The sequence below is a fragment of the Solea senegalensis genome, linkage group LG10 (assembly GCF_019176455.1).
Source record: "Solea senegalensis isolate Sse05_10M linkage group LG10, IFAPA_SoseM_1, whole genome shotgun sequence".
In the NCBI taxonomy this organism is placed as follows: domain Eukaryota; kingdom Metazoa; phylum Chordata; class Actinopteri; order Pleuronectiformes; family Soleidae; genus Solea; species Solea senegalensis.
In genome coordinates, this window is record NC_058030.1 from 9932765 (window position 1) to 9959162 (window position 26398).

Genomic DNA, 26398 nt, shown 5'->3' on the forward strand with positions numbered 1-26398 from the left:
ATGGCTTGAAATAATCAGATTTAATTTAGAACCTTGTTCTTCTGTGTTTTGGTATGATGTTAACAACTCATATTATAGATTACACAGATAATATTCAGTTTTAATATCTGACTAACTAATGTTTAATAACAAGAAAAATATCACCATCTTTAAAGTTGAATAAATAAAAGAAAATTAGTTTTTTTTTTGTAGTATGGATGAGCAATTTTTTTCCCTCAACACATCCTATCCTATGTGCCATCATTGATTTAGCTCCATGTTGCCCCCTGCAGGTGAACTACGGCACATCACCAAGCTGAAGCCATGGTCCCTGTTTGACGTGCTGGTGGAGAAGTACGGCTGGTCGCATGAAGACGCCGGCCACTTCACTCACTTCCTGCTGCCCATGCTGGAGATGGTACCCGAGAAGAGGGCCTCAGCCGGCGAATGTCTCAACCACCCATGGCTCAACTCGTAGCTACAAACTATGATCAGATGTCCTTGTCTTCTTGTCCCCGATCAGTTAGCCCAAACATTACCCCACTGTGGGCAGCCTGTGGAACAGCAGTATGGAGAGAAGCTGGAGACGGACGGAGTAGATGAGAAAGACTTCTTCTTTCCTGCCCTATCCCAGACATCCACCCATACTCGCTCATTTGACTAGGCTTAACTCCTACACAGCTCCCTCCTTTTTTCCTCCCGAAAGGAACTTGAAGACAAGCTTATGGAGATAACGCGACATAGTAACTGTGTCTTCCTAAACATCTCCCCCAGGTCATTTGAGGATGGAGGCTGCTCACGCCGTAAACGAGGGAAGTCAGCGCTCTTGTCTGAAAAAGATATGCTTTCTTCTTCTCGTCTGTTGTCAAGTTATCAGCCGGTCCCTTTCATCGATCCGTCTCCTCCAGAATCTCAGACTGACTTGTTTGAATCGGGATGGGGCTGATCCTTTCAGTGATGTGATAGAAAAGTCAACGAGACGCCCTGTCGCAGGCCCAGAGCTCCATCTGCCATGACCTCCACATAGCCAGGGTCTCAGAGACAAAGACAAATGTGTGGATGTTGAGTGAGAGAATGAGCGTTTATGCCTGTGCTCAAGATCTGCCGACATAAACCCTTTCCTCTCTTTCTAGTCCAGTAGCTCCGCCTTCACCCTTGTGTGGAAGAAACTACCATATTGGACAAAAAGTTTACACGGTGATTTCTTCCAAATATCCAGCCCTTTTAAGCCCTTCATTACCTGTTTGGGTGCCTACTTCCTCCCCTCCTACCTGAGCATCAAGCTCCTTCTGGGGGCCATAAAGAGAAAACTGGAGGACAGCCAGTCCTCCAGGGGGCACCACACTGACACAGACTGCTAAAAAAAAAAATTGGGGGTGAGCAAAAGATGGAAAAATCTTGTATTGAGTGGATGAGGGACTGTTCAGTGTTAAAGGACTATTTTTTAAAATGCATGGAGAGACTGATGGATCAGCATGAGAGGATTATGACAAATGGAGAATGGATATATTATTTTCTTTGTGCATTTTGCTGGGTTCATCGGCCCTTTTTGGGACATTCAATTAGAAAGAATTATATAAGGTTACATCAGAATATTTTGGTGCCCCTCTGAGGAAGGTCACTGTGTTAACAACCACTGCTTCTTCAGCCTTTGACATTCCTAAATCCTGGTCTGCTGCCATCATCATCCCTCACTCTTAGTTACAAAAACAATTCCGTTACGTCCTGCTGTAACACGTTGGCACTATCCTCCACTCTCCCCCCACCCCCCCACAGAGACACTTTGATCCCTGAGCCGATCCAGAAAGGGGACGGTCACACGGAGGTTGCACTTGTCTTTGTAAATGTCCTGCAGGGATTTGAAACCTTTGTACATAGAAATGAGATCTGACAACGCTGCTGAGCGACCGTGAACAAAGTTTCAACCGTCATTAAAACAAAAAAACAACAAAAAAACAGACACTGTTGTGGGCAGAACATGACTTCCTCTAGCACAGTGGAGTTGGGGAGGGAGTGGGCCACCATTGCTTGGCCCTGGAGGAATGTTCAGACTGAACTGTACCACCTGGTGGCCGAATGAGCGTACTGCATCGCCACACTCAGCTGCCGCTGCTCTCGGTGCCAACGCTTCAAAACGTTCCACTATTTATCTCCACTTAATCTCTATTTCTCTGTTACACACACACAAACACAAACTTGCATTATCTCAATTAGTCCAGTTGCCTATTTTTCGCAATAAATGAAAAAAAAGATTATAAGTAAATGGTGAGATATTTTTAAAAACTATTTAATTCATTTAAAAAAAAAAGAGAGATTAAAAGAAAACTTTTCTCTGGTTGTTGTGACTGTGACAGAATCTCGTCTTAATCTGAGGTGATTGTGTTTGTCTATTAGAGATGTTTTTGTTTTTTTGTCATTATTATTATTATATTATAATTATTAAAATATTTTTTACTCAGTTGTCACTGCTCCCCTCCCTCCTTACTTGAACATTGCTGCTCTGTCTGGGCTCTCGATGAAAAAAAAGATCAACAATTTTGCAATAAAAAGGTATTTGATTTTTTTTTTTTTCACCAAAACCTCCCGATCTCGCTCTTTCAGCCATGCTGACTGTTCTTCCTGATGACATTGACAGATTTGCGTCTCTTGTCTGTTTTTCATTGACAGATTTAATAAAATTGTAAATTAATGGATCCTGTGCCCTTGGTGTAGTGAATTTACTGTGAAGCTGCATCATTCAAAAACTGAAGAAAACTACATGAAGGCAGCAAAAGTAACAAAAAATAACATTAAGCACATTTTCTTTTATTGAAATGTATCACTCGTAGAGTGTTCTCAGCCACAACTTTGATGGAACGGTTACAGTATTGACGCAGACAAGCTGTGAGAACATTTAGCTTCACAATATTTAATGTGGTTTTTAAGAACATTACAGTACATTAACATTCACACTAAAGCAAGTATGGCTGATTAAAAATGATGTAATGCAACAAAGAAAGTAATAAAAGGAATCCTGAGTTCAATGTCGGGCATTAAAAAGTAAAAATATACTTTAATATGTCAACTGTGGACTTCCACTGTATTTTGCTTCACATCTTAAATCACTAGCAATGCTGGTCTCTGTCTGTGTGACTCATCCTCTTGCATGCTCTTACTCATTAGAGGGATCTTAAAGATGATTTTAGCACCTTTATATTTGAGTTCGTGAAATTCAAGAGTAACTGTCATTAAAGTTAAAAAAAGAAGAAGTGAACAACGTAAAGCTCAATGAGGTATTTCTGGAGTCATCACTGCTCATGAAAGTGATGATTGTGTTTTGGTGACCCACAGAGGAATCTTGCATTGTAACCTTGAACACAAACGATGGTCAGATAGATATACAGCACATGTGTATTGTATCCCTAAATGTACAATATGTACGTGCACCGCGCTTATGACACATCAGTTCACACATCAAGTGCTGTATTTGTGCATGTGCATGTCAGAGCAGTGAGGCACAGTTCTTTAGCAGCAGGGGTTTGGCCAAATCCAGGATGTCCAGGTTTGGATCGAGGGACCTGCCCAGACCCTCCAGCACCATGATGGCAAACACAATCGAGGCAAAATTACTCTCCAGCTTCACCTGAAAAAAATACTAATTCTTGGTAACAATGTACAATAACAGCATCAGTCAGACTTTCACAGCTCTTTGCATCTGTCTTAATTAAGGCTTTTAAAGCAAATGTAATAATAGGGTTTAAAATGGTTACTGCAATCCAAATTCCTACTGAAAATATTGGAAAGCATTGCCCCTCCTCCTAGTCCTCCCTAGTGACCTGAGGTTGCCAGGAAGTTTGAGGAATTGATCCCACACAAATTGATCATTCTAAAATGTGATCGTACCATTGTGAAGCCAGTATTTCAATTTAACATGTTTCCTAAATCTTTGACAAATACTGGTAATTTCATTTATTAACATTATGAATAACTTTTCTTGCATACAGATTAAGGCTTATTCATCTGTGTACATGCCACATCTAATGACAAGGAGTAAAGAGAACTCTCTTCAAAGACAATTCCTTTAAAAATGACTTCTCAGAAATGTTTATTTTCCGTTGATTCACCGTGGATTGATAGGTTTGTCTCTTGACAGTGACATCGGTCACAAGAAAACTGAAGACAACTGACAGCTTGTACTGCTTTGATAGTTTACTGCACAATTCTTTTCACGGCTACTTTATTTGAGAATAGTTAGTCAGAACCATGGCATCAGTGGTGGACCATCAGAAGTGTTGAACCAGATTTTTGTTTGTTGACCAGAATAAAAATAACCTGCTGATATTTTACCTTGTGTTTCATGAGCAGACCAAAAACCTGTGACAGCAGATCAGCCACTTGGATCTATAAACACAAAGAAAGTCAGCCACTGTCACCTGCTAACTAGACATGTAAACAAACGCCTTTAGTTAATGGATGTATATTTGAAAACCTGCGGAGAGATCAGCATCACACCGATACATCACAAAATTGAGATAAAGAAAACGGATATCAAACCACGTTTCTTTTAATTTAATCACAGAAGGATTTTCTATACATTCAATACATCATCTAAGCTGGACATATTGACATATGACTGTGGTAGCTACAGTATCATGTGATTCTGCATCAGACTGCCACGATAAGAAAAGACAGTACCTTTTCCAGGGAGAGGGTGTTGCTGACGGCGTGGTCCACCAACTGGGCCATCTCCTTCTTAAACTGTGGCTCATCTTTGCACTCATTGGCTCGGGCATGATGTAAAATTAACTCTGCAACTCGCTCACCCTGAAAAAGAAAAGGCGCAGTGACAAGCAGTCGGTCGCAGTGTGACCTATAAAATATTAATTTCTAAGAGACAGTTCAGTGTTCATTTTCCATGATTATTCCTGTGTCCCCCATGCAAATGAGTCCCTGGAATTCATCAGTAAAACAAATTTCCAAACGTAATCACTGTGAACTTCTGTTTGAAAAACATCCACCTGGCACCGACCGAATAAAAAATCTGGAAACTTGAAAACATGAGCTCAGATTCTGATGACTGTTGTCACCACCTGGTGCCATTTGGTTTGAATCCAGTTCAAATACAGCTCAACAAATTCAACATTAAACTACATGCAGTACATTATGGCAACAACAAAACTGCTATAAATTGTTCCAACACATTAGTTTACACACTGAAGCAACCCTGACCCCTCAAACTAGCACCAGTGTCTGGATATAGTGTTGTGTCTACGCAGCAGACTCTACCGATTACCTGCCGTAGGACCACAGCTGTGAAGACAGCCTTGAAGTTGGCAAGGTCACGGTCACTGAGCTGGGCGATGATGCCGGCATCCAGCAACACCAACTGGAGAGGAAACGGTTCTGGTCTGACACTGACAACTACTGTGTCCCACAAGTCAGTGAGGGTGGTTTTACCCTGGGACCCCACTGTGCTGTCACTGGAACCAGGAGGTGCTCCCCGAGTTTGGACCAGAATGTTCCCAGGATGGAGGTCCCCATGGACAAAGTTGTCAATAAAGACCTGGAACAAACATGGACACATGAAAACAGCTGGACAAAAGCACATCTAATCATGTGTCTTCAGAAGTATAGAAACACACAAACAGTCACATCAATTGATTGTGAAATAGCAGTGAAATAGCAGTGAAGGTCACAGAAGGTCGGTGGATTGTGCATCTCACCATTTTCAGTAGGGTGTCCACACCCATCCTGGCTATTCTCTGCTTCACCTGCTGAGGAATATCTGAGCTCAGGTAGGTAGAGATAGGCTCGCTCTCCTGAAAAAAAGAGGGGCTCAGTGTAAAACAAATGCCTCATATACAAAGAATGACAAAGATATGAATGCAACATGAGGGGTTTAATATTTCCAATTTCAATGTTCTGACACGAGTGTCTAAATGGTCCAATAGAAAGGGAGTTCAATTCAACACTCACTCAGTTAGTCATCAATTAGTTTTCCAAAGACCGCAAATACATTTGTGCTCACTTCAAAAGTTTCCACTAAAATGGTCCTGGTGACAAATGGTCGTAAGGGAGCTGGGAACTTGACAAAATCCACATCACGGAAGTTTACACGGAAACGTTCCATGTTGCTTGCCTCAAAACGCAGATCGATCTGAAATCACAGTACAGTCTAATCAATGAGGTTGTTAGACACTTCCAGCTTAACTTAACTATACATTCTGTATCATCCTAAAAGAAAACCTCTATAAATATTCCAACCTGTTTTGTCATGAGCTTTTCGAACTCTTCCACGACCTCATACAGACTGAGCCATCTGAGTGCAGGGAGGCAGTGCAGAAGCCAACTGCCTGTTTTCATGAGCAGCAGGTCCATCTCCACCTGCCTCCTGACGCCTGGATGGATCACCTTAAATGCACAAGAAATCATGAAACAAACATATTTGCCACCCTTTGGGACGTAAAATGTGATTTGGGTATATCTTGTGACACTAAAACTGACCTTGATAGCCACAGGGATCAGACGCTCTTTATCCAAACTGGTCTCCTCATGCTGACCATCTGTGTAGCTTCTCTCCTCATTGGACTCTTCCCCTCTACCCCAGAGCCACTGAAGGGTGCTGGCCACTCTTCTGAAACCAGGGATCTCCCAGGCTTCTAGTAAATCTTTCCTCTCCATCTCCTCCACCAGTGTCTGGAAGGCTGGGTCCTCTACTTTATCTGCCTTGGCCCAACCTCTGTACACCTGGGCGACACATCCTGAACCCACAGGCTCTTTGCTCTCAAAGACTAATATGTTCCTCCAGCCCTCCCCAAAGGCTCTGCGGAGACACTGCTTGGTGTGAGCCCAGGAGTGAGGACGCACCTTGATGTGGAGCCTGGAGAAGCGCTCACAAAACTCCTGAGAGAAGATGTCTCGTCTGGTGCAGGCCCACTGCCCCAGTTTGATGAAAGTAGGACCAGATGTCTCAGTCACCCACAGCAGAGCGTCAAGCCAAAGAGACGTAAAGCGCGAGGACACCAAAGTCAAGGGCGAGAGGAGGAGAAGAGGTCCAAATTTGAGGAGCAGAACCAATGCACGAAGGGTGAGGCGGATGAAAAATACAACTTTGTGCACTTGGACTTTGGCTAGAGACTTTCTTTCAGCAGCATGGGGTGAAAGAGCAGCTTCCTGGCACCTCACTACATATGTTGTTGCATTCACAGCACCCCAACACAACAGTGTCACCTTGGGTATCTGAGTTATAATTTGTCCTCTTTTCACAAAACTTGTCCTGGAGTTCTGGGTCAGTTTTACTCTGGCAAAGGAGCCAGCGTTCCTGAAAGTGGATCTCAGGTTGAGAAGAAGTGTCCTTGCTGCAAAGGCCATCGTGATCACTAAGTCAAACAGCTCTTAGATCTGTCCCCGGGGATGAGCTGGTCCACATGTGTCTGTCTTGAATTAGGAAATCACAAAATCCGCAAGGTCATGGCGGGGAGGATGCCACCTTAATAAAAGAAAGATTCATCCTACATAAAGCGAGGAAGGAAGGAAGGAAGGAAGCTAGGAACAAGTAAAAATTCTCGCAAAACATTAATTACGTTACTTCAACTGGGGCTCGGTAAACAAAACCGGTTTGCTAATTTCACCGGAAAGTATAAATGATAAAAGTTGTGGTCTGTCCATTATAAATCAGGTAAAGATAATCCATCCATTTCAAACATAGAACACTGCCGCAAATCGAGTCGCTACTTCATTTCCAGGTCTGACGTCACAACGTCGAAGACACGTGGCTTTACCTTAAAGGGGACGCCGTATCAAAAGATGACGCCGAAAAGCAAATGAACGGGAAACCCACGCGTGACGCGTTAGATAATTAATTAGAACAGTGCTAGTTTGTGTGTTCACGTTCTTCAGTACACATTTAAACATATTCTGTATAAAATTAAACAAATACCAACTGAATTCCTCAAGCTCACTTACCAACTGATGACAGCGTCTTTCAACGGGTAAACGTAACCAACCTTTGAGTGAGTACTTTCTTAAAGGCACATATGACTGTAGCATAATGCATTGTTTTACTTTACACGCAATAAACGCCCCCGAGGTGGAGACATGTCACACCTTACTATGTGGGCGTCCGTCCAGTTTGTCCATATTTCCTCTCCGGAAGGAAAGAAGAAGAGAGTGATGCAAAATAAAACTACAAATCGGCGTGTGTGTGGGAGTCTATCCAGTGAGCTAGCATAAACATAACTCAACTTAATGGAATTCAGCCTTCATTTGTGTCATCAATTACACCTGAGAAAAGTAGCAACAGGCAGTCTCTGTGGTACATATACTTATGAGTCATTCCCAAACTGAAAATGTTTAGCTTCATAACAAAGCACTCTCTCAAGGTTTGTAATTATCTATCAACATAAACAACACATTCATGAATTAAAATGAACAAATTTACATGAGTGCAAATGCTGCTATGAATTCTGATTGGCTGATACTGGAATTGTACACATAAAATAAATATCTAAATAGTGCTATATGTTACCTGCTACACTAGGTCAAAAAATAAATCAAAAATAATTTGGACACCATGGATTTCTTTTATTCCTTTATTTCTTGAAATATATCTGCATTACCGTCATGGCCCACAGTCACTGATGTATTGTTTACTCACCTAAGTGTTTACTCACCTTGGCTGAGTCCAGAAACAATTGTGTGTTGTTTCTTAAAGCAACATACATTTTTGTCAGCATATTAGAAGAGATTATTTCCTCAATAGAAATCTAGAAATGTCTTTGTTAAACAAGATTGTTTATTGGGGAAATGTAAAAGTACTTCCCCTCTAGCCCAAATTCATTAGAATAGAAAAAGGTCTAGTGTGGAAACCTTAGTGACATGTCCTGATGAGACTGCAGATTCTTACCCCTTACCCCTCTATTTCCCAATTGTGTCAGGAAGCTACAGTGGCCTTTGCATACCAGAGAGGAGGTTGTTTGTTCACATAAGACATGCCCTGTCTGGTCTGTCCATCCAGGCTGCTGTAGAAACATGGTGACATAAGATGGCAACCTATAAGAAACAAGGACCTTACCTGCAGTGCATATAAACAATATTTACTTCTGTACATTCAGTTCACCTGTATATTCAATTTCACCTACATTGGGCCAATAAATCCTCCTAAATGTCACATTCTGGGCCTTTAAAAGATCCTTTAATTTATTTATTTATTGCAGTATGGCTGGCATTATCTGTGTCTGTGTTTAAAGGAAAGGAGGAGGATGCAGGCAACAAAAACACACACCCTCAGTTTGATTTCATTGTCATTTCCTCTTGCTTAAACCAGAGGTCTTGCAAAGAGCCTACGTTGTGCACCGTCAGGGACTGAGAACTTGTCCAGGCCATGTTCCCAGTCACGGTGTGTGTCCCCTGGACAGTGGGCTCAGAACACCACTAGGATCCCAGCTGTAGGCCTGATAGAGGACTCAACAACACATTAAAGGGGGATAAACGCCAAACAGATGTTACTAGTCCCACCTCCTGCCCCCTCCCCTCTAGCTTGCATTTCAAAGGCGAGGTCAGAGTTAATGCTCAGAGGTCAGCAGGATAGTTGCTCTGCTTAGGTGATGCTGTGAGACACTTATAGGAATCCAATTTAGCTCACAACATTTTATATAAATTGCATTTCTTCAGAAAATTTTCAATTGCAGTAATTCACAATGCAACCCTGATCTCGGATCCTAAAAAATAATGTTTCTATTTTGGATGTAGCCTTTTTCTACACCTGTCAGACATTACATAGTATCATAATTACCTCTACTCTATATTATATATCTGAATTCTATAAGGCTTAAATTAAAGCAGAGAGAAATGTTCTGACATAAATATTGGTCTCATACTGTTCAAGCAATATTGTATAAGATTTAGATTAGATTGTTATTTTATGAAATAGGATCGGGTGGTATCATTAGTTACAATAGTGAGCATCTATCCACATTATGGCCACAACTTTTGCTTGTAGCAATAAATTATTATGAAAGATTGTTTAGTTTTAGTTAAAATTTAGTTAAAACAACCACTGATCGATTGTTTAATGTCTCATCCTAATCTCTTTATCTCTTTACCCAAATTTTACTGAAGCTACCTTTTTCATTTAGGGAAATATTCACATCTCAAGTGAGAAGATCGGGATGAACAGGTTAGTTATTATTCACACGGTTCATCAGTATGCATGTTCCTGCTCTCACAATTTCTTTTTCTGCTTTGCCAACTCCTCTGAATTTGAGCTGGACTGCATGTTTCCTATTGTGAACAAATCAACTATAATCAACCAAAACACTGCCAAACCATCCTCTTTTTGTGTTTCATTCAGCACAAAACCACTTCTGCTTCTGTTGCTGGAACATGTGATTGTAAACAAAATCCTGAAAAAATGAAAAAAGGTAAACATGTCCCTTAATTTGAGATAGGATGAGCAGCCTTTAGGCTTCTTTAATAGGTTCCCAAAGGGGGCTGTTATTTACGTATTCAGTCATGCTCAGCATTGCCCCTTCCTGCTTCATTCCACTCTTTTCCCTTTTTTTGGGAGCAGGACACTTGGTTTCCCTAGCAACTAGGGCTCCAATCACCCAGCCAGCTGCAGATTAGTTCAGCAGTGGGGGTTTAGGTGGGTGGGAGGGGAAGTGGAAGGAGGGTGGGGGGTGATGATGGAAAATGGAGAGGAAGGAGAAAGAGAGAGGGAAGGGTGAAGGTGGGAGGAAGGGAAAATGGGAGGGGGTAGCATGAGGGAAGGAGGGGTGGGAAAAGTTTGAGGAGAGAGAGAGGGAGAGAGAGAGAGAGAGGAGGAGCTGCTGCTACTGAGAGATGGGTGTCTGAGTGAGTGAGTGAGTGAGTGTGTGTTTGTATGAGACAGAGCTGAGAGAGGAGAGAGAGCTGTAAACAGTTTACCCTGGAGTAGGTTGGACAAGAGGAGGGATTTCCAGACTTTGTGCCTTTTTCAAACTCTTTTGTGGTCTCGGAGCTAAAACTCTGTCTTTCTCTGTGTGCACTGGCAGGGACTGTACTGAGAGACACACAAGTCAGGAGGCTGGAGTAAGGCTGTACAATACCAAAGAAGAGAGAGGAAGGAAGGAAGGAAAAAAGAGAACAAGGCAGACTTCTCCAAAGGAAAGGAACCATGCAAGTGGATGCTGTCCTCTGTGGAGTCAGGTTACACAAAATGAGAAACCACCCCAGGAGCACTTTATCAGGGCTCACCCAACTCAGAAAGGTAACGTGAAGTGTTGCTTCTATGCACTTCTTTGCATTATTGCCTGCTGTCAAAATGTACGTCTATGCTTGCTGAAATCACTATGCATATTCAGGATGGGGTTTTGCCTGTCTTTATTAGAGCTGTTTTATATTCTGATGCTGTGGCTCCAGATAACTTATGTCTGGGTGTTGCTCAAGCAAATATCTGCACATGTTCTTTACTTCTGCCCACAAGAGACTCATCTGTACCTCAATGGAGTAACCAACACATGTGAGCCAAATTGTGCACACATGCACACTCAAGAAGCTTTAACCTTTCGTCTGCTTATTAAAGGAAAGATGAACTTTAGATATATGGTTTGGTGCAAGTGCTTATTACAGTCATCACACTCTAAAAGAGGTCTGTTGAGGGGGAGAGAGAGAGAGAGAGGGAGTAGAGGATAAGTGAGATGAGCATTCTTTGCTGTGAACAAAGGCACCTCTTCACATTTAGCCCTACTGCTTGTATTGTTATGAGGAGTCAGGGCGGAAAACTCCCCAAGGAGAAAATACAACTTTTACACAAGGTTGATCCAAAATGTCAGCCTGTGGATGGACATTTAGTTTACATTCTTTACTAGGCTCTATTCATACTGTACAGTTTGGTTTGAATTCTCACCAGTCACGTGACTTAAAACTATCAATGATCAAATCTTGTTATTTAACTTAAGGTCATGAAATATTGTTTTGAATTTTCAGTAGCAGAAATGTCACAGGCCTACTTGACTGTAAGAAGCTGAAAAAGTTGTCAGCTTTTCACATTTCGTGCCTTCAAACATTTCCAGTGTCTATAAATATTGTTTCTTGCAAGACCAACTTCATCTTCACTAAACTGGTGTATTTTTTTTTTTATCAGACTGCCACCAGCTGACTGAAGGTGTAATTGTATGAAACAGGGCAACTTTTAAATTTCTTTTCTCTTGCCATTCTTGTGAGAAGTTTGTCTTTTTACATTAAAAATCTGTCTGCCCTCTAGTCACATGAAACATGGTCATTGTTGTTGCACGCAACATACATACATACCTTGTATAAACACACACATTATCGCTTCATAGTGCCACAAGTGGTCAAATACTCACCCAGGCGTCTTTAACTTTAATATAGACAGCACTTAATATTTGTCTACTTCAGTGATGAGCTGATGCTATCTTCAGGCATACACTCACATGTTTATTCCACACTTTTTGTGGTTTGGTGATAATTTTGCAGTTTGTCTGTGACTGAGCAGAGAAATCCTTTTGTAACATTTGCCTCTGTGGATGTTTGCACTGTTCCCTCATAGTCTGGATTGGGTTTATGATCAAACATATACATGTGTGAAATTGCCATTTCTAGTAAATTGAGTTCTTGTAGTTTTACTTATCTTTTAGTTTGCTTGCTATCATAACCTTCTTTACACCACAGCCTCAACTGAGGTGCTACATAACAGGCACTCCGGTACGTTTTTGAATAGTGAATTTTGCAAACTGCTCCAGTTGAACCAAATATTAATAATTTAGAGCTCAAAATGAACATAAGAAGTCTCGTTGAAGATACAATTGTCAATCAGCCAGTATAATCACTCTTCCTCAGGTCCTATAATACACCCTATTCTGAGGTACCTTTAAGACCAGGAACAGAATCCATTTTTGATTTGAATATTTGAAATGATTGTAATTGGAGCTGAAAAAATTCTTTGAATTGAGAAGAACTTTCTGTATTGACTCTTATGTGAGTTTGGTTTTCATATCGGCATAAATGGACAGCTTCAACAGATCAATAGAAGTTAAACAAAGAAAAAAACAACACATTCTTCCTGTCTCCTGTCTCCTATTTGTTTCCACCCGAAGAACTATTTAACTAACTCAGTAACTTTAAGAGTTTATTGAATTTAGAGTGGCTGACTCTCTGGCCAGCACTGTTTACAGAGTTAGAGATAAAGATAAAGAGGGACTGACTGTCTGCTAGTCAGCAAGGTTGTAATAAGCAGGCTACAATTGTGTGTGTGTGTGTGTGTGTGTGTGTGTGAGGTCTGTCAGATTGGGTTAGTTGTTTACATTCTGAGTCAGGGGCAGAGGCTAACTGTCTGCATGACTGCTGTTCAAGACAGTGTGCACTGTGGTGGAAAACTGGACATTTGTGACCTTATTTTCATCATCACTTAGGAGTTTCATGCTCTCAGTGTCACTGTCTCAATTTTCCCCTCAGACGCAGACACACAAATACTATTAAAAAATATGTATTGATATCCTAGTAATGGCATTCCCATTCAGTGCTCATCCAGCTCCTCGGCTAAAAACATGAGCTCCTGAATCACAAATTAGAGTCAATTTGCTTTTCAATGGGGAAAAAAAGAAAACCCCAGAAATCTGTTTTGAATTGTGACACGTCTGTCTCTCACAAATGAATCAGAATATTTGTTGTGTTTTCTTGGAAGCATTCAGAAGTGAAGAAATTAGTTTGGATGACTGGGATGAGTCACGGGAATGCAAATCCATCCAGGAAAACATCTTGTTTTTGGTTCATGTTGACGTAATGTAAACTATTTGACACCTGTTATATATTTGAGCCTATTTAGTGCACTCTTTTTCACAAATCAAGGTATATGTTTGTGTGTATGTGTTTATGTACATATCTATGAGTCAGTGAAAACATGGTAACCTTGGTGTTTTTTCATAGTAGACAATCATTCTGTGCAGTCTTGAATGGTCTGTTATTGACTGTCTGTGTGTTTGCACATGTATATATTAGTCGGTCACAGAGGCCAGCAGTGACATCTGTTCTCTCTATTCTTTTCTGCTCAGGAAAGTGACAGCAGGATTTTAGGTGGTTACAGGCTGTCTACCCCTCCTCGTACAGGAACTGCCTTTTGACAGGCACTCAGCTGGACGGCCTGCAACTTAAAGGCCCCATTGAGCCATTCTGTTGCCGTTCCCGAGCTGCTGTTGTTACCATAGGAACACTTGCAGAAAAAAATGTGTCCTGTGGTGAAAAAAGATATGGTGGGGGGATTATTGTCTGTGATGATAGTGGATAGCCATGGGTTTAGATATGATGAAAAACAGTCCAACCACCTTCTGACACACACACACATACATGCATGGATAATGCAATACATACATGCATGCAAGGACAATGCATACCATCACACTGGATACTGCAGACATTTATACATTTGGCAGCCAGCCATGATTTCTTTATTAGGATCACCTTTAGCCCTAATGTGCACATACTTACAGACTTTATATACACATGTTTTTTCTCAAACCGCCTCTTACTGGGACATTTAACAGGACATGTCAGTCGGCGTCCCTTTCTCTGCTGTGTGGTTTGCATAAGCTACATTACAGAATATGAATATTTAGAAGGGTTCCACAAATATAAATTCAGCTTGTGTGATGACATGGTGTCAGATGTGAGCTTGGAGGATAATCTGACTGACTGAAGAGCGTCCAGTAACTAAGCTTTGCCAGCTTGATGTGGCTCTGCAGCTGCTCATAGTGTGTGGCAGTGGCATCCATCTAAATACACACACACATATGCGCTTTGGAGAAGTGTAAGACAAATTAACTATTCTCTTCTCTTTAGAATGAGAAGAATGTTGTTTATCTGTCAATGAAGGGATTCGCTCCATACAAAGAATTAAAACACTGTCTGGAAGTTCGTCCAAGTGTAACAACTTAATGGGCAGATAGTCAGCCACACTGTCTTTGATTACTGAACTTTGATTACACAAAATCATATCTAAACACCATCTTCTTAGGTTATATGGCTGAGGAAGCAATCATTTCATTTAGGCAGCCTGTGGCCAAGGGGAAAGGGAACTTGACTTGTAACCGGAGGGTCGCCGGTTCAAATTCAAAATCCCCACCCGGCCAAAAAGGGCTGGGGTACCCCTGAGCAAGGTACCCAACCCCCAATGCTCCCCGGGCGCCACTCAGTGTGGCAGCCCACTGCTCCTACTTGTAGGATGGGTCAAAATGCAGAGGAATACTTTCCCTAAGGGGATTAATAAAAACTAACTTTAAATGTGTCTCCAGTGTAATAATTCTATGAAACATCCTTTATAATAATAATGTCATAGTTTTTATTTAGATTTTTAATGTCAATATTATCATTTTCTTTATTTTGTGTTTTGATAGTACTATGAAGACCTCAGTGTGCTCATGACAAAAGACAAAAGCAACAGACATAATTGGTTTGAATGCAAAAACACAAATTACAGGAGATGGCGTGCACAATCTACTTGCGTCTTGTTCCCCGCAGTTGTTGCTGTTTCTTTGTTTTTGCTATTTTAGTGGTATTAGCCCTGAGATTCTTTAAGATTCTTAAATCAGTTTGACTTGCTTCAGTTGCTACAGAGCCCTCTGAACTTCACTTTGTTTTTTTCATTCACTGTTGGTCTTGGTCCAGATTCACAGTTGTTGGTCATGGGGCGTGTGCAGGTCAAAGAAGTCAGCTCTGACCTAGAGTGTGGAGTTTGCTCTCCGGAAGAGAACTTTCCCAAGCTCTCGCCTTGTGAGCTCCTGTGGGGATTGGCGAGTGAATGATTAAAATGTGCTGCTATGCAGGCTTGCAGAGAAGCAGGGGAGCAGGGACGGGATGGGGGAGCTCTGGTGGGAATTCTTAAGTGGAACCTTTAAATTGTGCAGGAGGGAAAAGTGAAAAAGGAGGAGGAGAGGATTTTAACATTGGAGTGAAACTCAGAGACTGTGGCTTGGAAGAGTAATTTGAACTGGGGCCCACAGAATAATGGCCATGGTCGCCAGGTTATTGTTGAAAATATCCACTCACAGGTTCACTCACTGCAGCACAATCACTGTGGCTGTTTTTAGAGGAGAGGTTTTGCAATTATGCTCAGAAATCTCACGTTGTGTGTCAGCACAATGTAATATCAGATGACTGCTTGGGAACACATATATAACTGAAAATAATGGTGCATTCAATGACACTTCATCACTTGTCTGTGAGACCCAGGCCCTTTGGGTATTGCTAACAGCCTAGAGGGTTATTGCTGAGTTGCAAGACAAATCTTTTCTTCTGAGTTTGATATATATATATACATAGTTGAACATATGACAGCTATGGTTGCGAACAACAGAAGATGTGCGTGTCTGTCACCTTTTTTATTAGGTAGCTCTTACCTCATCCATTTAGGTTCATAACTACCAGTCAAACAAGGCTCATTACCATCTATAGCCTCTTTTGTTTGGCAAGCTTTTTTGTCAATTCTGTCATAGATAATTTAAGCTTGTTGCAACCACAGTGTTTCAACAGCAAGTGCATATAGACCAAGATCTTGTCTCATATTTGATTTTGGATGCAAGGAAACGCAACACAGACGTTTTTGATGGGCAGCTGTGGATCAGGGTCATCTTCTCACCAGAAGGTCAAACAGTTTGTCCTGTCAAACTGCTGAACGATTTTTTGAGTGGGAGGATTCATTTCTGAAACTTTTCTTTGGTGCTTCTGTGTTTGTTCAGTAATACTCCAAACTGTTTGCAGCTGCCTCACTTTTCTAGCACAATGATCATCAGATCTAAATACCACGATAATGAGAAACACAGAGGGTTGTGTGGAGGTGCAGCACTGTGTGAACTAATTTGACAATGATTTGATTATACTGTATTACAAAAAAAGTAAATGGGGGAGGTGAAAAAAAAAATGATTTCAAACAAACAGGTCACCTTGCTTGTCTAGAGTCCATAGTGTTTGTACTTGCTTCATACAGCCATAGTCAAAGGTGTTGTAAGAAGCCTAGTTTGATGCAGATGGATAAGGCAGTATCTTTCCAACATTGTCTCTCTGATATATATTATAAATAAATATGATTGATGTTGCACTTGACAGCAAAAATTATAAGTAGTTGAAGTCTAAGTCTTGCAAATGAAAAAAAAACATGCAAGAGTAGTTCTTACCCCACACACCTTCTCACAACAAAAAACTTGATCAACCACCATGTCAATCCCCATTTCAATTTCAATTCCACTTCCAAAAATGTGCCCTCAGAAGCTTTAAGGTGACCCATAAAGCACTTTTGCTTGGAGCACATTGGGGCCGTCAGTTACACCAATTTTTTTGAGGTTGGCTGAAGATGGAGTGGTGTTTCAGCTGCTAATTTACTAGTGTTGGACCTGGCAGCAACAATGTTGGATAGGTTATATCAGCCAAAGTGAGAGCTGTCGAAAAGCGGTTTTGTGGGATGACTTGGCATGGACCTTTGCTCTGGTGAGCCAGTGGGGTAATTGGGAGCAGACTGTAGATGAGTCAGGAGCTCTGCTGATGGGAGCTTACTGATGGTGGGGAGGACATGACATGGGAGGGAATAAGGGGACAGATGCTCCACCTCTGCACAGAGATGAAACAAGACACCCTTTCCCAGATGTGCCCCCAAACATGCAACACGCACATACACATGCTTTTTTCCCCTCTCATTAAGATAGCCTTGTCCTATTTTGCTTGTAGAGAGGCTTCTCTTCATTCCAAAATGAATATGTTATAGGTGACCAAAACTTCATTCCAATGTTCTCAACCGATCTTTTTTCTGGATTTAAAATTGTTATTAACAATTTCCTTTTTACCCCTATTTTCACACTAATAGACCTATCACTCTGAAGACTTAAGTAGTTAGGAAGCTGCACCATTTGCACTCATTGGAACGTGGAATTAGAAGCCACAAACTCCAAAGGGAAAAGGAGACCTCCCCCATTACAAGCCTGTGGTTAAACTGTTGCAGGGTGATCATTTGTAAACTCTTGACAGGTGGAGCAAAGTATGAAGGATTTTTAGTAAGATTTTGCTTAGTGTGTCCTTAGTTTTCCTTCCCTTTCCTGCCATTTTGGCATTGTTGTAGTCAGAGCTGTCACATTCATCAACATTGAACTCGGGATCTTATTGTATCGGGTGCATTCCTTTGTAAGAATACTTGCTGTGCAAAAGCATGATGACTTCATTTTAGACACTGTAGGACATTTTACCCCCACTTCCTGCCAGTCATATAAAGTCTGTTCATTTTGTTCACAAAAACACAAACAAGAAACTGATGATGATCCTCATGCATAAGAAGCCTCCTTAATTATGTGACCCATGTTGTACTGTGTACTATAATTACACCCACAGTGGCTTTCTCTGTGGCCAAATTGTAATTAAGGTTTGTTTTCGAGGTAATATTTTGGCCCAGTCTTCTAGCTCCCAATGGGATAGTCTGTAAACACCCAGGTCGGCAGGAGTCATAGTTGTAAATGACAACCACAATAACAAGAAATGCTATGTGATGTAGCACAATGTGTGGCCTTAGAAATATAACAATGGATACTTGTTTTATATTTAGAGTGGACTAATACACCTTCAAAAAACATGCATTGAGAAATGAATTGTTTTCACCCTTCTGTATTCCTGCCTGCATCTTGGGCTATCCCAGTTTCATTGCTGTCTCATGTCCATCCTCTCCCTCCTAACAATAGCCAGAGCAGGGGGAGAAGTGGAGGGACGAGTACACGAAGGGACTGTCAATGGATTTGGACAGCACTGTGTGTGCATGCAAGTGTGAAGTACTGTAGATCAACAGGTGGTCTCAGACCTGTAGGCTGTTACAGAGGGACACATAATCATAAAATTAGAAGCAACAAACTGATGATGATTACAATGCAAATACATTTTCTATAGTCAGTGAAAGTGTATAGATTGGACACTGTCTTGTTGTTAGTCACACTCCCAGGGCAGATACACACACTGATACAGGCACACACACAGTCATAGAGCTGGCCTCTTTGGATCAAGTCCAAGGCCTTGCTATGAAATCAGCTTGGGAAACCAGCGGGGGCCCTGAACAGGACACAGAAATAGAGAGAGAAAAAGAGAGAAGACTGCTGAGCCCAGATAAAATTCCATTGTATATTTACCCTCGCCTCTCTTCCCCTCCTCCTATCCATACATCCCTTCCTTTACCATCAACCTTTCCTTTTATTCTTTACTAGGAATCAAGCAAAGCTTACCAGGTCAAGGCTAGATGTCATTCACTGTAAAATCCCCCAAATTGCTCAAACCCTTCATGACAGATCGGGCAACATATTTTCTGCTTTACCTCAGCAGAGGGAAAAATATGGTATGCAGTTCACTCTGAGGTTTAGGATTAAAACCCAGTATCCCTTCATACTTGTGTCTCATCCGTCTCTCCCTCCTCTACCATCATTTTCTTCCCACATCTCAAATAATAAATGTAAATAAAATACTGAAAATGAGAAATACGTTTAAGCCAAGTTTGTCATTCCAGAGAGAGATGTCTAAATGTGCTGTGGTGCATTAAATTGATTACAGGTAAAGCTTTAGCACATGCTAGCCACATCTAGTAGGGGATAGGGTCCTGAAGTTGGTGCAGAAAGAAAATAAATAACTTGAGAAAATATATTTCTCCTTCTGAGCTATCATTTTCTCTCCTCGTCCTAGTTTTACATAAAACCTCACTCAAAAATATGATGAAGTGGTTTAGGGGCTGGCACTTTTGGTTTCATTCTGCATTTGACTCCATGTTCTGATAACTGTGAAATGTAGAGTGGGCTGTGAGCAGCTTTGCCCTTTTTAGGTATTTGGAAATGACAGAGAGTAAAGGAGAGCAGTTTTGGGAAGAACAAGCGAGGAGTAGTGATGTCATGATGTTTGCTGGACGGAGGGATGGAGGGACGGAGGGATGGAGGGACAGAGGGATGGAGGGAAGGCTTGAATCTTTATGAGAAGCAGCTGTTGGGGAGAGGCAGGCCTCTGGAGCACTATAGCAGCCGCCAGTCAGAGACTCGCTGACAACAACCCAGAGGCCCGATAAAAGCTGACAACACTGACAACACCACCTGCATATACTGAGGTACAGCTAATTCATATCTAAAAGCGCTCATCACCCATATATATATGCTATGGAGCTTAACTAGCACAAGTACATAAATGCAATGATTATATTGACTGAATTGATACTATATTCATGGAAAAAATAGGATAGTTAGACCTATATTTGCTTGCAACTGACAATGAAGAAAATAATTAGTAGAAGTGTTTGTCATCACCATGGGGTACGTGCTGAGACTCTATGACCTATGTTTGTCAATGAGTTCAGTGTGAGGAAATGAAACTGGCCATGATTCATCTGTGAAAAGTCATCTCTGTATGCGTGTGCTGCGGACACATTACACACAAACGTGCCAAGCCTTTTGCCAGTGATTCATGTTCAACTCTAAGACTAACTCAAGGTCAGATTTACACTGCAAAGAGTCACTGCAGTCAATGTGTTCTGTTGAGGAAAGTCTAACTTAAGACCTGATGTCTGAGCATTTTTGGATCTGTGCAGCAATTGGAATAGGTAAAGTGTCCATAGTTATGAGATCTCACATTTACATTTCAAGTTTTCATAAAGATGCTGCAAATCTTATTTGCTGTTGCCTTAAAGCCTCTCCATACTCTGTGTACCCTGTCTGCAAATAGTGTATATAGTGTGTTTGGGTCATTCTAAAATGAGTATGGTCTTGTGTGTCACATATGCATACCTGACCCCACATTTCATTTCAATATGTTGTCCTACCTGGGGCATGCACAGCCGGCATATACAGTCCACACAGTCACACATTTTTGGGCTGCCCTCCGATGTTTGCATGGGGCTGACCAATGCAGATTAACACAGCATATCAGACCTCAGTGGATTTGCAAATGCAGAAATGTTGAACTGACCTTTAATCAGACTGTTTAATCAGACTGATCTACTTGCTGATTATGTAGATATGGATTGTGCCCTTGCACAGAACAAGTAGTCATTTAAATGACTGGACTTGCTCCCTCAGGTCCAAATATTCCACCAACACAAGTTCACCCCCACCTCATTTTGCTGGGATACTGTCATTGCATCCCGTGCTTACCGTCACCCAAGAGGGCTGTCACTGTTTAAGGTAACACAAACAATCCAGAGTGGAATGATAATGGACACTGCCAGACTGACACAGAATTGTGGAGACAGATCAGGCAGCTGTCTTTGTTGCTATAGTTGCTCCTCAGCTCAAACTAGCTTTTGCTGGCTGGTGTAAAACATGCAGTGCACCAGAGAAGGAACTACATGAATCAGATTTAAAACTCCATACTACAAAATACAAAGAAATCCAACCTTCATTCTGACTATTCAGCTGTTTGCCGGTGAGAAAGTAAACATGGTTTGCACTACTGCCTGAAGCAGTGTTTATGTTTTATTCTCATTTGCCGCACAATTGATTTTTTCTGGAGACATTTATTGTCTGAAAATGTGATTACAGTTATTGCAGGTATTACATGGTGCCACTTGTGCTGCAATTATATACACTTCTAGTCATCTGGTAAAATGATATACATACCCATAGATTCCATCTCAACATTTTTATATTAAGTTTGCATTTTTTGTTGGTTGCTAACTGATGTATTACTTATTCCAGCAACAGAACACGGTATTATTCTGAATGTGTGTACAAGTGCATGTTTACTAGAATCTGTCCACTGAATTCAATTCAATTCAAAGTGTTTATTGTCATATGCACAGTAAAGAAACACGTTTCCCTGTACAATGAAATTCTTACTTTGCTGTCCACTCAAAAACACCAGCGTCTTCTTCAGTGTCCATCCACTGATCGGAATCTTCTGCAAGGTTTGTTATGCAACTGATAGTTATCTGTGATACCCTGCCTCTGACCCAGACTGCTGCCTTTCAATCTAGTGATGTCTTTAAAGCATTACTAGATCTTGTGCTGCTCACTGAGCACCAATCCCTTTGTTTATCTGAGGCCAAGACTGGAGTTTATTTTTTATAAAATTGAATTCTGTCATAATTTTAATCTGAAGGTCATTGGATGAATTAGATAAGACCAATACTATGATCAACAGTTTTTTTCTGAGTGTAGGAGGTGAAGACATTAAAACCAAGACCAGATCTTTTGTTAGTCATCTCCATTCACACTCTGTGCTTAAAGTTAATCACAATCAGTACACTTCACCCAGAATTCATCCACAGGTCTGCTGATTAATAATATCATTACCTCTGCTCAGGCTTAGGCTCAGGCTGAAGGGGCTGCGGCAGGTAGTGGTCTATGGGGTTGCTGTTTCCTGTGATGTTTTTATTGGCCTCAACAGATGGCTTCCCTGAACCCTCTCTATTGTGATGGTGACCACCTTGCAACAGGGGTTAGGGTTAACAATAGTTACCAAGCGCTGTAGGAGACAAAAGCCTTTGCTGCTCCTGAAAAGAGTTTCTTCAGTGCCGGAACACTGTAGTGCTCGCAACGCAGTCAGATTTACTGCTTTTGCGAGGTGTGAAGACAAAACTTCACATTGTCAGGTTCAGCTGAATGCTGTTCTGCATGTGTGAGTCAAGTTTGAGATATGTTTGAGCCCAGTAAGATTGGAAATTATGTGAAAATACCAAATTACCTTTTAAGGTATTACTAGAATCTCTACTGAGCCAAATTCTCTGTTTTGGGTCAGCCTAAAAGCCTGCACTGTTTTCATTGTGCAACCGTATACTTATATTATTCCTTACAATATCCACTTTCCTCCTTAGTTTTGACAACCCATGCCTTCCAAACCCCCCTCTTTCCTCTTCCATTAGTTGCTCCCTATGTTCATATCTCCCATTTTCCCTCTCCCCCTGTGATATGCAACACCCTTCCCAGCCCAGAAAAAAAATTCAACCATAAAACTAGGAGGCTCTATGCATTCTTTACAGACCCCCCTCATCCACCCCTTGTTGCAAAGTTTCTGTTCTTCATTTGTGTTTTGTTTTTTAGTAAGGAGAAAAGAATCAAGAGGGAGAGGAAGGGGAAAAAAATCGGTTGATGTTTCCCCTCAAACATGTGACCTCTGCTTGGCTCACAGCTGAAAATAATTAGAGCCTACAAGCCAGTGGATGGCTGACGCAAACGTTCCTTCTCCTTTCTCCTCTCTCTGGGGGGTTAGGCCTTAGACTAATGGAGGGGGGGTAAAGACAAAGGAATGAACATCTGTATGTTGAGCTGTGAGTAATGCTGGAGAATAAAAGATGACGCATTGCACTTTAAGTCTACTTTACCATAGTGTTTTTTTGATCTTTTATTCTGAAAGAGAAAAAGCATACAAGCCCCAAAGTCATTCCAAAACACTGGACCCAAAGGGCCAATTATGTTGTTAGCTCAGGAAGACGTTTTTTTACATAATCTAACAAAATTGTGGCCTTTTCTATGACTTGCATCTTTGCCAGTTGGGACAGCAATTTGTGGAATTCAGCTGAACTGGCCGCTCACATTCCCTACATAGTCGGGGGGCCAAGGAGGAAAGTGTTAGCATTAGCTAATGCTAGTTTATAGTCAGAGGAATAGAGAGGTGGGGGTTTGGGACATGCAGCTCTCAGGAAATGTTTAACAGCCTACGAATACCCAAAGTTCCCCAGCACATCTGGTAGAAGTCACTCAAACACACTCATATGTTGAGTACGGACTGTTTGTGTGTTTTATTTGATATTTTGCATGTGGAAATACAAAGGCTGGGTTAATCCTGTATGAGAATTTCTGTTAATTTGGTAAATAAATGCCAACAGAAGTTGCCCATGACCTACGTTGACCACATCTGTGCCAAGCCGAGGCCAAGCCGTGCATTTATAAACAATGAGCTATGCATACAACCCTCACTAATTCAGTGTTGCATATGGAGGTTCTTGCAATAGCCCAAGTGGATCTACTTTCATTACATTCTGAAAAAAACTGTCCCTCACACTTGCCTTGGCACTACTTGTTTGTAATAAAATGTGAAATGTACAGTGCTGGTGAACACAAAACACATTCTCTGGAAGGAAATTAGTTTACAAAGAGGATCAAGAGTGCAAACGCAGAATGTGTGTTCAGCACTTGAATATTCTCCAGAAATGTGTTCTGGCAAGTTTAAAAAGACGACACACTATTGATTTAAAAAAAGAAAGAAAGAAAAAAGTTTAACAGTGCTCTGTACTCTTCCATCTGCCACTGATTCTTCAAAGTGGAGTTTGTAGTATTCTCCATAAGTTTTCCATGATATCACATGGATGCTGGAACACAATGTGTGTTTATCCCTGCTGGCTAGCCATTGTTAAAGCTTTGTTTTCAACTGAGTCCTCCAATTACCAGTCGAGTGGAGATATTTTGAGGGGATGCCATGCAATCCGTGAGGCCTTTTTCTCTTGCTGCTAGTTATGTCAACCACAGATGTGTTAACCCCGATGAGCTATTTGGTAGTTTACACTCACAGACTTGTTTCCTGAGGGGAGTCCTGGCAAATGAGAAAATGGTTCTAAATATGCCTGGCTGTTTTTGTGTGTCGCCCCCAATAGGATCATGCAATAGAATCATCGATACCCCAATATCAATATTTTAATTAACAAATTAAGGCACTCTGTCAATTTCACTGGCTGGGTGTCGCTTCTTGATGTCTACATGCAGATACACAAATATTCAAGATTCAAGATTCAAGAGGTTTATTGTCATATGTTCAGTTAAGACAGACACACACTGCACAATGAAATTCTTACTTGCACATCTCCCTGGTCACAAAAAAAGAGAGAAAAAAATGAAATAAAAATATATATATATAACTTAACAGTGTCAGAAATATAATTTTAAAAAGGCTACAATAAAATTAAAGTTAAAAATGCACAGACTAAAAAATATAAACTTAGGTTTAAGAGTGATCTAGTGAACTAAGGTAAACACTTGAAATACTAAATATACCAAAGTATAGAAATGCAAGACAAAAACAAAATTAAAATGCCTGATGGCCTGTGGATAAAAACTGTTTGTCATCCTTGTGGTTCTGGATCTTAGACTCCTGTAGCGTCTGCCTGATGGCAGCAGCGTGAAGAGTCTGTGCTGTGGGTGTGTGCTGTCTTTGACGATGTTGTGGGCTCTTCTGGTGGCCCTGGTGAAGTAGATGTCCTGAAGTGAGTGGAAGAGATGGACTGTGCAGTTTTGACCACCCGCTGGAGGGCCTTCCTGTCTTGGGCAGTGCAGTTTCCATACCAGACTGTGATGGAACTGGTGAGAATGCTCTCGACTGTACACCTGTAGAAGTTGCTGAGGATTTTGGATGACATGCCAAATTTTCTCAGCTTTCTCAGGAAGTACAGTCGCTGCTGGGCTTTTTTAATCCTTTGCTGTGTGTTATGAAAAGCAGTCTGACGTATGTATCCTTGGCCTCTAGGTGAGTGAGGGTGGTGTGAATGACAGTGTTGATGGCATCGTCTGTGGACCGCTTCTGACGGTACACAAACTGTAAAGGGTCCAAGGTGACCGGGATGTTCTTTTTGATGTGTGTCATAATATAGTCTGATAACTGTCTGAAATATAGTCTGATAACTGTCTTCTTCTTTGTGGGCAGGATGCCAGCTGCTAGCACCATGACTGGAGGGAGGGCCCTGCTGCTCTGTACAAACACTGACAACTGTATCTACCAATCAGTCAACGGGTAGGTGCTTCAAAAGTGTATCAACTTACTATTTTTCCTCATCCTACAGTCGTCATCAGCAAAGCACCTCTTTAACGTTTAGCATTGGTTTATATCATTCTGTCAAACAATCAATCAATATCAATACATGAAAAGTGCTACTGTTTTCTTCATGCTTCTTCTACAAGTTATACTCTTTAGATAAAGCGCTAGTGTTCATCTCCTCTTTGGGACAAACCTGGCACATGTCTGGGTTCAACTGAACCCTTTCTGTGTGTTTGTATGTTTTCCTCATTGGTTTTCTCCAGGTTGTCTGACTTTGTCCCACAAAGACGTGTAGTTTGGGCTGAGGTTAATTGGAGACTGTTAATTGACCTTTCAGTTGTTTCTAGGGGTTATCATGCTACTGTAGCTAGCATTGCTCACCAGTTAAATTTAATGGCCAATTGTCAAAAGTTCAAATATCACTAAAATATAGTTTTGTCTTTTGTCTTCTTCTTGCCCAATTCAACCACTTTGGCCACAATGACCCTCGTCTCCATCATCTACCATCTATGGTCACAGATCAAATGGAGATAACAGGATGTAGGGTATGCACATCAAAAATCAAACTGGGTGCAGAAATCAAAGAAAAGAGAATCCACACATTGTATTAAAAGCCCCCCCATACTAACTGCCAGGCGTTTAACAATCACAGATGAAGATCTCTGTGTGTGGGATATTTTAATATAGTGTGTGGATCCCCTTTCTT

At 41.2% G+C, this 26398-nt stretch overlaps 3 protein-coding genes across 9 annotated transcripts in view; 2 read left to right on the forward strand and 1 right to left on the reverse strand.

The window, feature by feature from the left end:
• Window positions 1-2672, forward strand: part of srpk2 (SRSF protein kinase 2) — a 54750-nt gene extending 52078 nt beyond the window's left edge. For all 5 annotated transcript variants that reach the window (XM_044036359.1, XM_044036364.1, XM_044036363.1 and 2 more), the window contains one exon: window positions 273-2672. In XM_044036359.1, the coding sequence (XP_043892294.1) occupies window positions 273-457 (185 nt within the window). In that variant the 3' untranslated portion in view covers window positions 458-2672. The remainder of the gene's footprint in view (window positions 1-272) is intronic.
• Window positions 2673-2763: 91 nt separating this feature from the next.
• On the reverse strand, window positions 2764-7719 carry adck2 (aarF domain containing kinase 2). Its single transcript, XM_044036371.1, has 8 exons — window positions 6463-7719; window positions 6223-6369; window positions 5987-6115; window positions 5682-5777; window positions 5252-5521; window positions 4654-4782; window positions 4306-4359; window positions 2764-3601 (listed from the first exon to the last, which is right to left on the reverse strand). The coding sequence occupies exons 1-8, from the start codon at window positions 7327-7329 to the stop codon at window positions 3461-3463; spliced, it is 1833 nt and encodes a 610-aa protein (XP_043892306.1). The 5' UTR covers window positions 7330-7719; the 3' UTR covers window positions 2764-3460.
• Window positions 7720-7832: 113 nt separating this feature from the next.
• Window positions 7833-26398, forward strand: part of si:dkey-82f1.1 (DENN domain-containing protein 2A) — a 33890-nt gene continuing 15324 nt past the window's right edge. The window contains exons 1-5 of one of the 3 annotated variants that reach the window (XM_044036357.1): window positions 7833-7970; window positions 10095-10135; window positions 10310-10379; window positions 10992-11206; window positions 25582-25668. In XM_044036357.1, coding sequence (XP_043892292.1) covers window positions 25583-25668 — 86 coding nt within the window. In that variant the 5' untranslated portion in view covers window positions 7833-7970; window positions 10095-10135; window positions 10310-10379; window positions 10992-11206; window position 25582. Of the gene's footprint in view, window positions 7971-10094; window positions 10136-10309; window positions 10380-10823; window positions 11207-25581; window positions 25669-26398 lie in introns of those variants that run through there. The other 2 variants (XM_044036356.1, XM_044036358.1) reach the window with 2 other exon arrangements.